This window comes from Lynx rufus, unplaced genomic scaffold, assembly GCF_022079265.1.
Source record: "Lynx rufus isolate CCGP_SWC_20201006 ecotype Redwood Valley unplaced genomic scaffold, mLynRuf1.p SCAF_5, whole genome shotgun sequence".
NCBI lineage: Eukaryota > Metazoa > Chordata > Mammalia > Carnivora > Felidae > Lynx > Lynx rufus.
Window position 1 is genome coordinate 1,202,669 of NW_025814867.1, and position 13,726 is coordinate 1,216,394.

General features: G+C 44.6%; 1 protein-coding gene across 14 annotated transcripts in view; it reads left to right on the forward strand.

The window, feature by feature from the left end:
• The window catches only part of ANO10 (anoctamin 10), a 224,090-nt gene that overhangs the window by 98,234 nt on the left and 112,130 nt on the right, over nucleotides 1-13,726 (forward strand). Inside the window, exon 12 of one of the 14 annotated variants that reach the window (XM_047098703.1) lies at nucleotides 5,367-9,184. The exons of 12 other annotated variants lie outside the window; for them this stretch is intronic. In XM_047098703.1, the coding sequence (XP_046954659.1) occupies nucleotides 5,367-5,564 (198 nt within the window). In that variant the 3' untranslated portion in view covers nucleotides 5,565-9,184. Of the gene's footprint in view, nucleotides 1-2,382; nucleotides 2,565-5,366; nucleotides 9,185-13,726 lie in introns of those variants that run through there. One more of the 14 variants, XM_047098712.1, reaches the window with a different exon arrangement.

Genomic DNA, 13,726 nt, shown 5'->3' on the forward strand with positions numbered 1-13,726 from the left:
TTGCTCCTGGCTGGGCGACTGCCTCGCCTGGTTCTTTAGACCTTTCAGAGGGTACGCAAGCAAGCTGCCTGGTTTCCTTTTAACAAACCCCTTCTTTGTCCAAGCAAAACGGAATTGGTGTGTGTAGCTTGCAGAGAGGAACCCTGCTTGACTCAAGTAGGTTCCAGCATCAGTGCCTTCAAGGGCAGAGGGAAGAGTGTAAGTATCTCTATGACTGCAGTGACATAAGACACACGCATGAGAATCGTGTAAGGCTCTTAGCTTGCACATAAGCGAGCAGTCACGATACTTACCGAGAGGAGCTTATGCCATGTGTGTCAGTAGCATAATTCAGGTCACAAGCTGTCCCAGGAAAAGAGCACCGAAACATTACTATGAGAGTGAAGATGGTAGAAATGTGGGTGTAGTAAGAGCTGTGGGCCTTTTATTAAAACATTTTGTATCGTCGTGAAATATGAACGAGAGAATTTGCCATTTAAACCATTTTAAGTGTACAATGGAGTGAGAGTGATTACATTTACCACGTCGCACAGCCACCACCATGAAGGATTAACTCCCCAGACCCCTCTCACCCAACCCCCTGACCTCTCGTTTCAGTCTCCATGCAGTTGTCTACTCCAGATATTCGTAGAATTATTTGTCCTTCTGCATCTGGCCTCTTTCACTTACTGTAGTATTTTCAAGGTCCCTCCATGTTGTAGCATGTATCAGAAATTCATTCCTTTTCATGTCTGAATCTTACCGCATTGTATGGATAGACCACGTTTTGTTTATCCACTTGTATGTTGGTGGACGTTTGGGCTGTTTCCGCCTTTCGGCTATTTTAATATAATTGTAAATAATGCTACAGCGAACATTGGCATACGGATATGTTTGAGTCCCTGCTTTCAGTTCTTTGAGTGTATGTCTAGGCGTGGAATTGCTGAATCATATGGTAAGTCTACATTACACTTTTTGAGAAACCACCCAACTGTTTTCCATACAGCTGCACGATTTTACATTCCACCAGCAGCGCACGAGGATTCCCATTTCTCCATATCCTCGCCAACCCTTCTTTGCTGGGTTTGTTGTTGTTGTTTTAATTATAGCCATCCTAGTGGGCGTGAGGTGGTATCTCATTGTAGCTTGCGTTTTGCTTCCCTGATGGCTAGTGACGCCGAGCACCTCTCATGCGTGTGGGGCTTCTCGACTGTCTCACTGCACCAAGAGCATCTGGGTCAGTTAAACGAAGCTCCGTTCCATAATTGGCATTTTTCCTGGAAGCGAGCGAACAGCGCTTCTTTACCGCGTGTCATTTTATCACCATGCCCAGCCCTTAAACATAAGGCTTCCGTGTAAATACTAGTAAAGGCTTGCCAGTCAGCAGGGTTTCAAAAATCATCCTTTTTCTTCAACCTGATGAAGGGCATATACACAAAACCTCTAGCAAACATCTCGCTTACTGGTGAGAGACCGAAAGCTTTCCTGCTAAGATCAGGGACAAGACAAGGATGCCCACTCTTGCTACTTGCCATTTTTAGTCAACATTTTCCTGGAAATTCTAGCCAAGTAGTTAGGCAAGAAAATGAGATAAAAGATGTCTAGATTGGAAAGGAAGAAGTGAAACACACAATCTCTGTTTGCAGATGACACAACCTAGTTAGTAGAACATCCTAAAGAATCCACTAAAAAACTATTAGAACTAATAAATGAGTTCAGAAGACAGAAAAATATACACAAAGGAATTATATTTGTAAACAGTAGCAATGAGCAGTCCCCAAATGGAATTAACACAGTTCCATTTATAATAGTATTAAAAAAGAATAAAATGAAGCCAGTACCATTAAGATGGCAATACTCCCCAAAAATTGATCTATAGATCCTATGTAATCCCTATTAAAATCCCAGCTAATTTATTTGTAGAAATTGATCCTGAATTTCATATGGAAATGCTAAGGACCCAGAATAGCCAAAACAATCTTGAAGAAGAAGAGTAATGTATGAGGACTCATAATTCCAATTTCAAAACTTACTACAAAGCTACAGCAATCAAGACTATGTGGTTCTTGTATAAGAATGGCTATATAGGGGCGCCTGGGTGGCGCAGTCGGTTAAGCGTCCGACTTCAGCCAGGTCACGATCTCGCGGTCCGTGAGTTCGAGCCCCGCGTCGGGCTCTGGGCTGATGGCTCAGAGCCTGGAGCTTGTTTCTGATTCTGTGTCTCCCTCTCTCTCTGCCCCTCCCCCGTTCATGCTCTGTCTCTCTCTGTCCCAAAAATAAATAAACGTTGAAAAAAAAAATTTAAAATTTAAAGAATGGCTGTATAGATCAGTGGAACAGAATGAAGAGTCCAGAAATAAACACATTTATGGTCAGTTGATTTTTTTTTTTTTTTTTTGCAAGAGTGCCAAGAAAATTCAGTGGGGGGAAGAATGAGTAGTCTTTTCAACAAATAGTGCTGGAACAACGGAATATCCACATGCAAAAGAATGCAGGTTGACTCCCCCTACCATGTACAAAAATGAACCATGTACAAAAAAAAAAAAACAACTCACGATGGATCTGTGACCTAAATGTAAGACCTGGGTTGGGGGTGGGTGTGAGGGAGGGACATGCAGGTTGGCAAGAGGGAGGGTTTTATGGACTGGACCTGGAAGGTCTTGTCTTGTCTTTTCTTTTCTTTTCTTTTCTTTTCTTTTCTTTTCTTTTCTTTTCTTTGAAGCATAATTCTATTTTTATTTTATTTTTTTAATATAATTTGTTGTCAAATTGGCTAACATGCAGTGTATACAGTGTGCTCTTGGCTCCAGGAGTAGATTGCTGTGATTCATCGCTTACATACAACACCCAGTGCTCGTCCCAACAAGTGCCCTCCTCAATGCCCATCACACATTTTCCCCACCCACCCCCGCCTTCCCCCACATCAACCTGTTTCTTCTCTGTAGTTAAGAGTCTCTTATGGTTTGCTTCCCTCTCTGTTTGTAACTATGTTTTCCCCTTCCCTTCCCCCATGGTCTTATGTTAAGTTTCTCAGATTCCACATATGAGTGAAAACATATGATCTCTGTCTTTCTCTGACTTATTTCACTTAGCATAATACCCTCCAGTTCCATCATTGCAAATGACAAGGTTTCGTTCTTTTTCATCGCCAAGTAGTATTCCATTGTATGTATAAACCACATCTTTCTCCATTCATCAGTTGATGGACATTTGGGCTCTTTCCATAATTTGGCTCTTTTTGAAAGTGCTGCTGTAATCACTGGGGGTACAAGTGTCCCTATGCATCAGCACTCCTGTATCCTTTGGAGTAGTACCCTTTCCCAGTAGTGCTATTGCTGGTTCTCAGGGTAATTTTTTTTTTTTAATGTTCATTTATTTTTGAAGGAGTGAGAGACAGGGTGCTAGCAAGGGAGGGGAAGAGAGAGACGGAGACACAGAATCTGAAGCAGGCTTCAGGCTCTGAACTGTTAGCACAGACGCAGGGCTCGAACTCGCGAGCCATGAGATCATGACCTGAGCCGAAGTCGGAGGCTTAACCAACTGAGCCACCCAGGTGTTCCAGGGTAATTCTGTTTTTAATTTTTTGAGGAACCTCTGCCTTGTTTTCCAGAGCAGCTGCACTAGTTTGCATTCCCACCAACAGTGCAAGAGGGTTCCCCTTTCTCAACATCCTCACCAACATCTGTTGTTTCCTGAGTTATTAATTTTAGCCACTCTGAATGGCATGAGGTGGTATCTCATTGTGGTTTTGATTTATATTTCCCTGATGATGAGTGATCTTGAGCATCTTTTCGTGTGTCTGTTAGCCATTTGGATGTCTTCTTTGGAAAATTGTCTATTCATGTCTTCTGCCTATTTCTTCACTGGATTATTTGTTTTTCAGGTGTTGAGTTTGGTAAGTCCTTACAGATTTTGGATACCAACCCTTTATCTGGTATGTCATTTGCAAATATCTTCTCCCATTCTTTTGGTTGCCTTTTAGTCTTGTCGATTGTTTCCTTTAAAGTGCAGAAGCTTTGGGGCGCCTGGGTGGCTCAGTCAGTTAAGCGTCCGACTTTGGCTCAGGTCATGATCTCATGGTTTGTGAGTTCGAGCCCCGCGTCGGGCTCTGTGCTGACAGCTCAGAGCCTGCAGCCTGTTTCAGATTCTGTGTCTCCCTCTGTCTCTCTCTGACCCTCCCCCGTTCATGCTCTGTCTCTCTCTGTCTCAAAAGTAAATAAACGTTAAAAAAAAAAATTAAAAAAAAAATAAAAATAAAGTGCAGAAGCTTTTTATCTTGATGAGGTCTCAATAGGTTATTTTTGCTTTTATTTCCCTTGCCTTCGGAGATGTGTCGAGTAAGAAGTTGCTGCGGCCAAGGTCAGAGATGTTGTTGCCTGTTTTCTCCTTTAGGATTTTGATGGTTTCCTGTCTTACACTTAGATCTTTCATCCATTTTGAGTTTATTTTTGTGCACGGTGTAAGAAAGTGGTCTAGTTTCATTCTTCTGCGTGTTGCTGTCCGGTTCTCCCAGCACCATTTGTTAAAGAGACTGTCTTTTTTCCATTGGATGCTCTTTCCTGCTTTGTCAAAGGTTAGTTAGGCACACATTTGTGGGTTCAATTCTGGGTTCTTTGTTCCATTCCATTGGTCTCTGTGTCTGTTTCTGTGCCAGTACCATACTGTCTTGATGATTACAGCTTTGTAGTAGAGGCTAAAGTCTGGGATTGTGATGCCTCCTGCTTTGGTTTTCTTTTTTAACATTACTTTGGCTATTGGGGGTCTTTTGTAGTTCCGTACAAATTTTAGGATTGTTTGTTCTAGCTCTGAGAAGAACATTGGTACTATTTTGATTGGGATTGCATTGAATGTGTTGATTGCTTTGGGTAGTATCGACATTTTAACAATATTTGTTCTTCCAATCCATGAGTATGGAATGTTTTTCCATTTCTTTGTGTCTTTTTCAGTGTCTTTCATAAGTTTTCTGTAGTTTTCAGTATACAGATCTTTTACCTCTTTGGTTGACTTTATTCCTAGATATTTTACGGTTCTTGGTATAATTGTAAATGGGAGTGATTCCTTGATACCTCTTTCTGTTGCATCATTATTGGTGTGTAGAAATACAACTGATTCCTGTCGATTGGTTTTATATCCTGTGGCTTTGCCGAATTCTTGTATCAGTTCTAGCAGTTTTTTGGTCATTTCTGTTTACGTTCTGAGGTCTGTGGAGACCAGCCACAGCCATTGGGAGACCACGTGGCCACTGGGAACCTGGGAAGTGTTTTCCTGCCCCGTGTCCAAAAGAAAGAAGAAATTTATTTAGGCGAATAGCTGGCCATCTCTGCTACGAGGAGGTTGCCACTGGTTATTCTGGGTCTTTACACTTCTGAAATTCTGTTCTTCATTAGCTTTTCCTCATGGAGTCCTACAGTCACAAGAACTTTGAAGAAGCGAGAAGACTAACGCTGAATTACCTTTTCCTTGGACATAGGAAAAAGAGGAAAGTTCAGCCAGCAAAGTTTTTCACAGCAATGCTGTTTGCAAAAAAATATATTCTGTGGTCTTGCAAACTCATCTGTTTGCCAAGTCATGTGATACTGGCTTAAAACCATGATGATCCCCACTGATTTCTGTCCTGTTTCCATGAGTGCTGAAAAGGTAATCATTGTTCTCCTTTGTGCTGGAGAAGCTACACGAAGCTTCCGAGGATGAATGAGCACTTTTTGTAGGAAAAAAACAACCCAGTGGTGGCTGAGTGAAAACCAAATGTGTGCATTGGATTCTGCGCATCGAAGATCCTCTGGGATGGCCAGGAAGTTGGACATCTCGTTGGGAACGGAAGGTCCTCACCTCAGTGGCAGGATCATGGGAGTTAATTTGTTTATCCATCTAACTAAGTTGGAGTCCCTCGAGGGCATCTGTTTTGTGAATTTGGTGTATGTATTGTCAGTTGAAGAGGTCGTCACACTCCAGCTTTGAGCTTGTCATCTAATTATAACGTGCTCTGTGGATATGATTATAGAGACTGATGGAAAAGCAAAAGAGAAGCAGAAGACAAGAGGCACCGTAAACAGGCACAGTGCCATTTATTTTGAAGAACCTGTATTCTGCAGTGTTTTGAGGGATCTTGCCTAGGTGTATGGTGGAATCTTGCACTTCCCCTCAGCCCACATCATACATCTGCTTTCAAATGTGTTGAATATTTATGCCTTTATTTTCAGTTCTATGCCTAAGCGAAACGTTGCATTTTTGAAAAACTTTCACAGAAAGACTATAAACCAGTACTGGTTGAAGCTTGGTCTGCAGACTGCTGTGAAGCCCACAAAGTGTTTGATACTGGTCAACAGTGAAATTAGTACAGAGGCAGGGTAGAAGCGTTTAGAAATGCCTCAGAAAGTTTGACATTGCTGCGACATTTAAGCATGTGGTCGGCGGTCTCATGTTGTTGAACGAGGTAGAGGCCAAGTAGAGTAGAATGCAGCTTACATGGTGAGCTGTGTGTTGTGCAAGCTCATTTCGCTGCATGCGGTGTGTATGCATCTGCTCTGACTGCGTAACAAAATACCACGGACCGGGTAGCTGTTTAAATAACAGAAATTAGATCTCACGGTTCTGGAGGCTGGAAGCTCAAGATCCAGGGTGTCAGCAGGGTAGATTCCATTCTGAGGCCCCGTCCCTTGGCTGTTAGGTGGCCGCCATCTTGCGATGTTCTCACATGACCTCTTCTTTGTGTGTGCGTTCAAAGGAAGGGAGAAAGAGAGAGAGAGACCTCTTTGGGGCCTCTTCCTATAAGGAGACTAGACTCGTTACATCAGGGCACCACCCTTATGGCCTCATTTAATCCTACTTATGCCTTTATCAGCCCTGTCTTGAAGTTATAGTCACAGTGGGGGTTAGGGCTTCAACATAGGAATTTGGGCAACACACAATACAGTTCAAGCCCCAGTAGGGCCATACGTAGGTCCATAATGGACAAGGAATTTAAAACTTTGGTCCTTCACCACAGATGGTTTGAGAAGCTCTGCCGTAGACATAAATGGGGCTAATTAACTTATTTACAAGTCAATATTCCTAATACCAAAACAGGAAACAGTTTGCTCTAGATTAAAAATGTTTGAATATTTTTGAAGTTTACGTATCTCGATTTCCTATGAAGTTGTTTGTGTGAAATGTTGACCCTTTGGAAGAGATTAGATTAAAATCTGGACAAGATGTCTTGAGTCGTTAATTCCTAAAGAGGCCTGGGCTTAAGCTTGATGTAATTACCGTGCAGTAGCTCCTCTTGTAGAGGGGCTGTCTTGTCCGTGCAGTGGACTCATACATCCGCGCCTCCGTCTGCTGGCTCTGGCCTCTGGCTGCCTGAGGACACCGCCCCGTGGACGTTCAGTAGGCACCACCATGGCGGCACTCAGAAGAGAGCACAGTGGCCTCCCGGGACTCCACCCTCGTGCTGCCTTCTTTCTCTGATTTCCTGTTGCAGCAAATGGTTTCACTGTCTTCATGGCAACTCCCTTTGAAACCACGGGCCATTTTTGCTTTCCTCTTTTCCTTTAGAGCTTCCTTTTGTCTCCCACCTGCTGATCCTGCCTCTAGAATGCCTCCTCCTTCAACCTCCTTTCGGAGGTGCCATCCACCTTCAGGGCCACTGTTGTCATGCCTCCTTGGCGAGTGCCTGACTGCTCTCCTTGACTCCAGTTTCTTCCTCTGCCATCTGTTGTTTGTGACGCACAGTTGTGACCATCTCATTTGTGATCGGAAAAACCTTTGGTTGTTCCCCTTTTCATAACATAAAGACCAGCATCCTTAGCAAGGGACTTAAGATCCTCTGTGATCTGTCTCTTAGCTGTCTTTCCTCCCCTCCTCCTCCCACCACCCCTCCTTTCATGGACACCTCAGTGTTTGTGTCTTCCTGCTTTGGTGTCTGCCTGGAGTTTCCTTAGTCCTCGAATTTTCTCCCATCCAGTTGCTGGTGTCAGAGGACCCCTTGTCCTCCAAGGACCAGTTTAGACGTCACCTTTCCTTGGTCTCCCCATTTAGGATTAATGATTAATTAATGTGCTTCCATAATGTGTTCTGGTATCATAATAGTGTTTCCCACGTAGTCTCTCTTCTTTGACCTGTGTGTGTGTGTGTGTGTGTGTGTATATATATATATATTTTTTTAACATCCTTCTCCTATTTGTGCCTATATATTTTAACTATGCTTCTTTTAAGCAGCATATGGTTAGGAGTTACTGTTGTAACTGGTTAGTTACTGTTGTAACTAGTCTGACAATCTCTGCCTTTTAATTTGGATGTTATAGCATTTATATTTAACTTGGTTATTGATATGGTTAGATTTAAGTCTATCATCTTGCTGTCTGTTCCCTTTTCTGCCTTCTAATGAATTCTTAGAGGTTTGTGTGTATGTGTGTGAGTCTATATTTTTTCTCCTTTTTGGAATTAATAGCTACAATTCTGTTTATGGCCGTGATTGCTTTAAGGTTGATATTATACATCTTTATTTTATTACAGCCTGTCGTCAAGAGATACTATATCACTTCATGTACAGTATGAGAACCATACAATAGTATGTTTATACTTCTGTTTATCTCTTCCTTCATAATTATGTCCCAGTATTGAATCAGGACCCTCTGAATACTCTATCTGATGACCCATGAGTTAGGTTTTCCAGGCTGGCTGGTGGGAGCGGACACTTTCTCAGCCCTGTGTGAGCACCAGGCACACTGTTCCCTCCAGTCCATTCAGATGCTCCCTTCCCAGACTTCAGGTCGCTTCCTCAGACGTGCGGCTCAGGGACACCATCTGCAGACCTCCTCATCTGGCACACATTTGGTGTCGTGTTTTCCCTGGACTCTCGCTGCAGCTCAGGGAGCCTGCTGGGCACAACCTTACCGTCTCTCCCCTTGCTGAGCCCTGGAGGCTTTCTGTAGGCAGCAAGCCAGAGTGACTGGATGCCCACCTTGTTTCCTGTGTCTCAGGGATCATAGTGCTTCATTGCTCAACGTCCCGTGTCTTGAAGACTATTGTTTCATAAAATTTTGGCTGTTGTTATGTTGGGTGGGAGGGTTATTTCGTCTTGGCGGACGTGGAAGTTGCCCCTCGGGTATTTTTAATCAGTAGGAACATAATATTTGTTAATACAGTTAATTATGTAGGAATGAAAATAAAACCCTTTCCATTTCCACAAAGGGCACTTCTGTCTTTCTAATCGCCAAGGCCAAAATCCAGGGAGTCCCTCCTTGACTCATCTCACTGCAGCCCTAAATCCAAACGTCTTGTTCACTTTAAAGTATATCCAGAATCTGACTGCTACTCACCACTTGTCCTGTTGGCATTGTGGTCCCATCACGATGACTGACTCTGGCCAAATTCCCGAACCTCTTTGGACCTCTCTTCCTCACCTGTAAGATAACGTGTGATGACAGTACCTACCTTCATATCATTGTCATGAAAAGAAGCAAGCAGGTGTTTTTAAAGTGCTTAGAGCGGTGGCTGGTGTTGATTCAACGACAAGTGGCAGACCTGGTTCTCTCTTGGCCGGCTCCTGAGATGTCCATCTTCCCCCGCCTCTGCTTTTCTCGTGCGCCCAGAGCCGCGTTCCGTGCTGGAAAGTACAAAGCAATGAGAGGGCACGGGTGGGGGTCTTCCCATTGTTGTCAGAAACCGACCTCTGTGCTCTGGACATGTGTAACGGGAAGGCAGATGCAAAGAAGGAAGATGGATCACTACTTTGCCGGCGCGGGAGGCTGCAGCAGGCCAAGGGCTCCGATACGGCAAGCCCTCCCGGCGTGAAAGGCCAGAGGGGTTTTACAGGAGAACACGGGACCTGGGCAGTCTCCGTAGGCACGGGCCACGTGCTGCCACGTCCTGAAGGTGGTCTCGCGCCTGGCACTGATGGTGGCCATCCAAGCCTTGCTAATAAGCATACGTTGAGGCCAGCGAGATGTCAGTATGGGTACAGAGTTCCCGGCACGAAGGGTCCTACAGAAAAACAGGTGAAGGTGGGGAGGGAGGCTTCAAGAATGAGGAGGGAAATATTTGTTCAGTTTGAGGTCCAGCCTGGCTGGAGTACTGGTGGGTCCCTCTTCATTTCCGTCCGTCTTTGTGTTGCTGTAGCGGATTCACCGTCGGGGGCCCCAGCCCTCCTCACGCTCCCACTCCAGCCGTCCTCTAGGGAAGGCACCGTCGGAGCCCGTGGCCTCTGAGTTTCCGTGGCAAGACCGTGTGCTGCCGTACCGCTTAGCCCTCGTGCTGTGGACCTCACTGTCGCGTGCCTGTACCATCCAGGAAAGCACCCGGGAGGGGCAGTGCCCTGATGCCTGCAGGCACAGGTTTAAGCTCACAGTGCAGAGCCCCCCTACTCGGGGAGTGGTGTCTGAGTACCAGACCTTTTCTCCCGCTGCGGAAGCCTACAGGCCCCGTTCTTGTGGGACTACGGATACAGGCCGCCCTGATCCTCTCCGGTGTCAGGGCCCATTCGGGACACACATCCTAAGACTGAACGTGGGAGGCCACGGGGGCAGCCCAGAAATGAAGGGCAATGACACGAGCAGCCATGAACCCAAGCCAGGCAGATGTCTTCTGCCTGACCGTGTGTGTTCACAATTACGATTGACATGTGAGGAAAGATGCTAAGGCTTATTTTATGAAAGATCGTTTTGAGGCAGAGATGGAGATTGGATGTTAGACGTTAATCTAATATGGAAGAGCTTATGCAGACTCCACTCTCAGGCTAAATAGAATTGGAAACGTCAGTCTAGGGCTAGGACCTCGTTAAAACATTTTTCTGAGATTTTGCAGATACTGTCAAATCAGTAAATTGATGTATGAACTGTATTTGGTAATTTTCTAAAAAAATCTAATTTGCGTTACTAGAGCAGCAGCCAAAAAGCCCAGTAACCATAATGTATAAATAAATTCTATTAGAAATATAATATTTGTGCATCATTTTTTTTTTTTTGCATTAAGTGTCTTCGTATCACTTAAAGCTATAGTCTTTAAAAATGGTGTCATTCAAGTGGTGGTGAAATTGTGAACATTGCTTATAAAAATTCACTAATTGGTCAAATTAATCAAGCTATACTATTGCTGTTTATAACAATTTTAATTAAACCATGAAATGGGATAACCATTAGGTAGTTAATTTTTGTCACCTTGAGAACAGCGTGATTATACCAAAACTAAATGTGATTGTGTCATATTTAACACATTACTATTTAAAAAGATCATCTTTTTTCCAGTCGAGCTGGAGATATGAACAGCGTGCAGAATGTAAATTCTGGCTGACTTGGTAGGATTGTTGGGGAGTTTTTATATAAATCTGGTGGGTTCAATTAACCGTCAAGTGAATCAACCCTACAGTCTTGCTTGCTTGCACAGTGACATATTCAGTTAGGTCCAAAGGACTTGGGAGAAGGTGCTTAATGAGACCGCGGTGAGGTAATGACCTTATGATGTTTTTCGCTGAAATTTTTACGAGACCATTGTAGGTTCGCATGTAGTTGTAAGAAATAATACACAGAGATCCTGCGTGCCTTTTCCTCGTTTCCTCCAGTGGTAACATTTTGTAGAACTATAGGTCACGTCACAAATCAGGACATTGACATTGATCCAATCCTCTGATCTTGGTCAGATTTCCCCAGTTTTACTGTGCTCGTTTGTATATGGGTATTTAGTGCTGTATAATTGTGTCACGTGTAGGCTTGTGTATTCACCATCATAGGATACAGAACAGCTCGGTGCTGCAAAGATCCCTCTAGTCCTTTTATAGCCCCACTTACTCTGCACCCCCCACCCTCACTCACCCCCTGTATCTCCTACCCGTGGCAATCACCAGCCGTTCCCCATTTCCAAGAGTTTGTCTTAAAAAAAAAAAAAAAAGTTACATGATTAAGTCATGCAGTTACATACCCTTTTTTTTTTTTTAATTTTTTTTTCAACGTTTATTTATTTTTGGGACAGAGAGAGACAGAGCATGAACGGGGGAGGGGCAGAGAGAGAGGGAGACACAGAATCGGAAACAGGCTCCAGGCTCCGAGCCATCAGCCCAGAGCCCGACGCGGGGCTCGAACTCCCGGACCGCGAGATCGTGACCTGGCTGAAGTCGGACGCTTAACCGACTGCGCCACCCAGGCGCCCCTACATACCCTTTTAAGATTGGCTTTTTTCACTCAGCCCAGTTTGCTGAAGATTCATCCGAATTATTGCGTGTATCGATAGCTTGTTCCTTTTTATTGTTGAGTGGGAGTATGGTTTGTTTAACCCTTCAGCCATTGAAGAACATTGAAGAACAAATAAAGCCACTGGGAACACTTCTGCACAGGTTTCGTGTGAGCTTCAGTTTTCATTTCTCCGGATAAGTGTCCAAGAGGCACTTACATCGCTGGGCCCTATTTGCATGTTTAGTTTTCTAAGCAGTGGCCAAACTTTTTAGGTGCCTGTACCGTTTTACATTCCCACCGGCAGTGAATGCCTGATGCAGCTTCTCCACATCCTTGCCCGGACGGTGGCATCACCAATCTTTATTTTAGCCGTTCTGATGGGTTGGCACGGATATCTCATAGTGATCTTTATTTACATTTTGCTTCGGGCTGATGAGGGTTGCCATCTTTTCGGGCTTATTTGTCATCTGTGTTTCCTCTGTGGTGAAATGTCCGTTGATGTCTTTTGCCCGTTTTCTAACTAGATTTTCTTTAGACGGTGAGTTTTTACAGTTTTTCGTGCAATCTAGTTCGTAGTCCCGTGTTGGATGTGTGGTTTGCAAATATTTTCTCCCAGTCTGTAGCTGCGTGGAGCTTTTGCAGAACAGAGGTTGTTAACTTGGATGAGGACCTCTTCGTGACCTTGTAAAGCTTGGTCTTTTTTAAAAAATAGGGAGAAGTACCTTCCATAGAATGAGAACAGTTTTCTTTTCAAATTAATTTTATTCCTTTTTTATTCACTTCCTTCTTTCCCCCGCTTTTGCTGTCTCTTTAACATCATAAACTTTTCTCGTTGTGAAAAATACTGCAATTATTCAAAGTATAATTTATTTCAAGTGTTCTTAAATAAGTACCTTTGCATTTTTCTCCTACCCTTCACAGACATCTAGAACATTTCCTCTTGGTTTGACCACGTTATTTTGTAAGCATTTGTTGGGCTGATTTATTTATTCACATGCCGACTGTAGACTCTTCCCCTTCTTTTCAAAACCACGTCCACGTGCTGGTGGCACTTCATTTTTACCACAGTTAATAGTGACACAGTGGCTCCCTAGAGCCTATAAAGGACATCTCTGAGTTTAACATTCATTGTCTCTGCTGATGGAGATCCCCCCACCGTCCACGGGCATCTGGAGACCGGCCTCTGCTCCACTGAGTGGCCTGGTCGCTCGGCCACCAGTGACTGTGCTGCACTGTGCCACCGCCAGATGTTTGGGATGTTGCCTCTTCTCTGCTCCTTCGTGAAGGACTTGGCCTCAGCTGCGAGGACCTCTGGGCGGCGCCGGCTCGTGGCGTGCCAGCCTTCGAGGGACCAGCAGCAGCAGGGGTCGTGGGAGGGTGGGGGCGCCTCACACACGTGGCCGGTCCGCATGCGGTGCCGGCTGGGGAAGCAGCCGTGGGCAAGCGTGCCCCAGTTGCACGTGCGTCCTGGATAGGGTGGTGAGAAGGCTTCCCAGGGAGAGCGAGACCTGAGGGTGAGGCGGTGGCTCCTGGGCCTCCCTGGATATGTGTCCTTCCCTCCTGTGAGGCAGGGCAGGGAGAGCCTAGAGCACCTACCCTGCCTT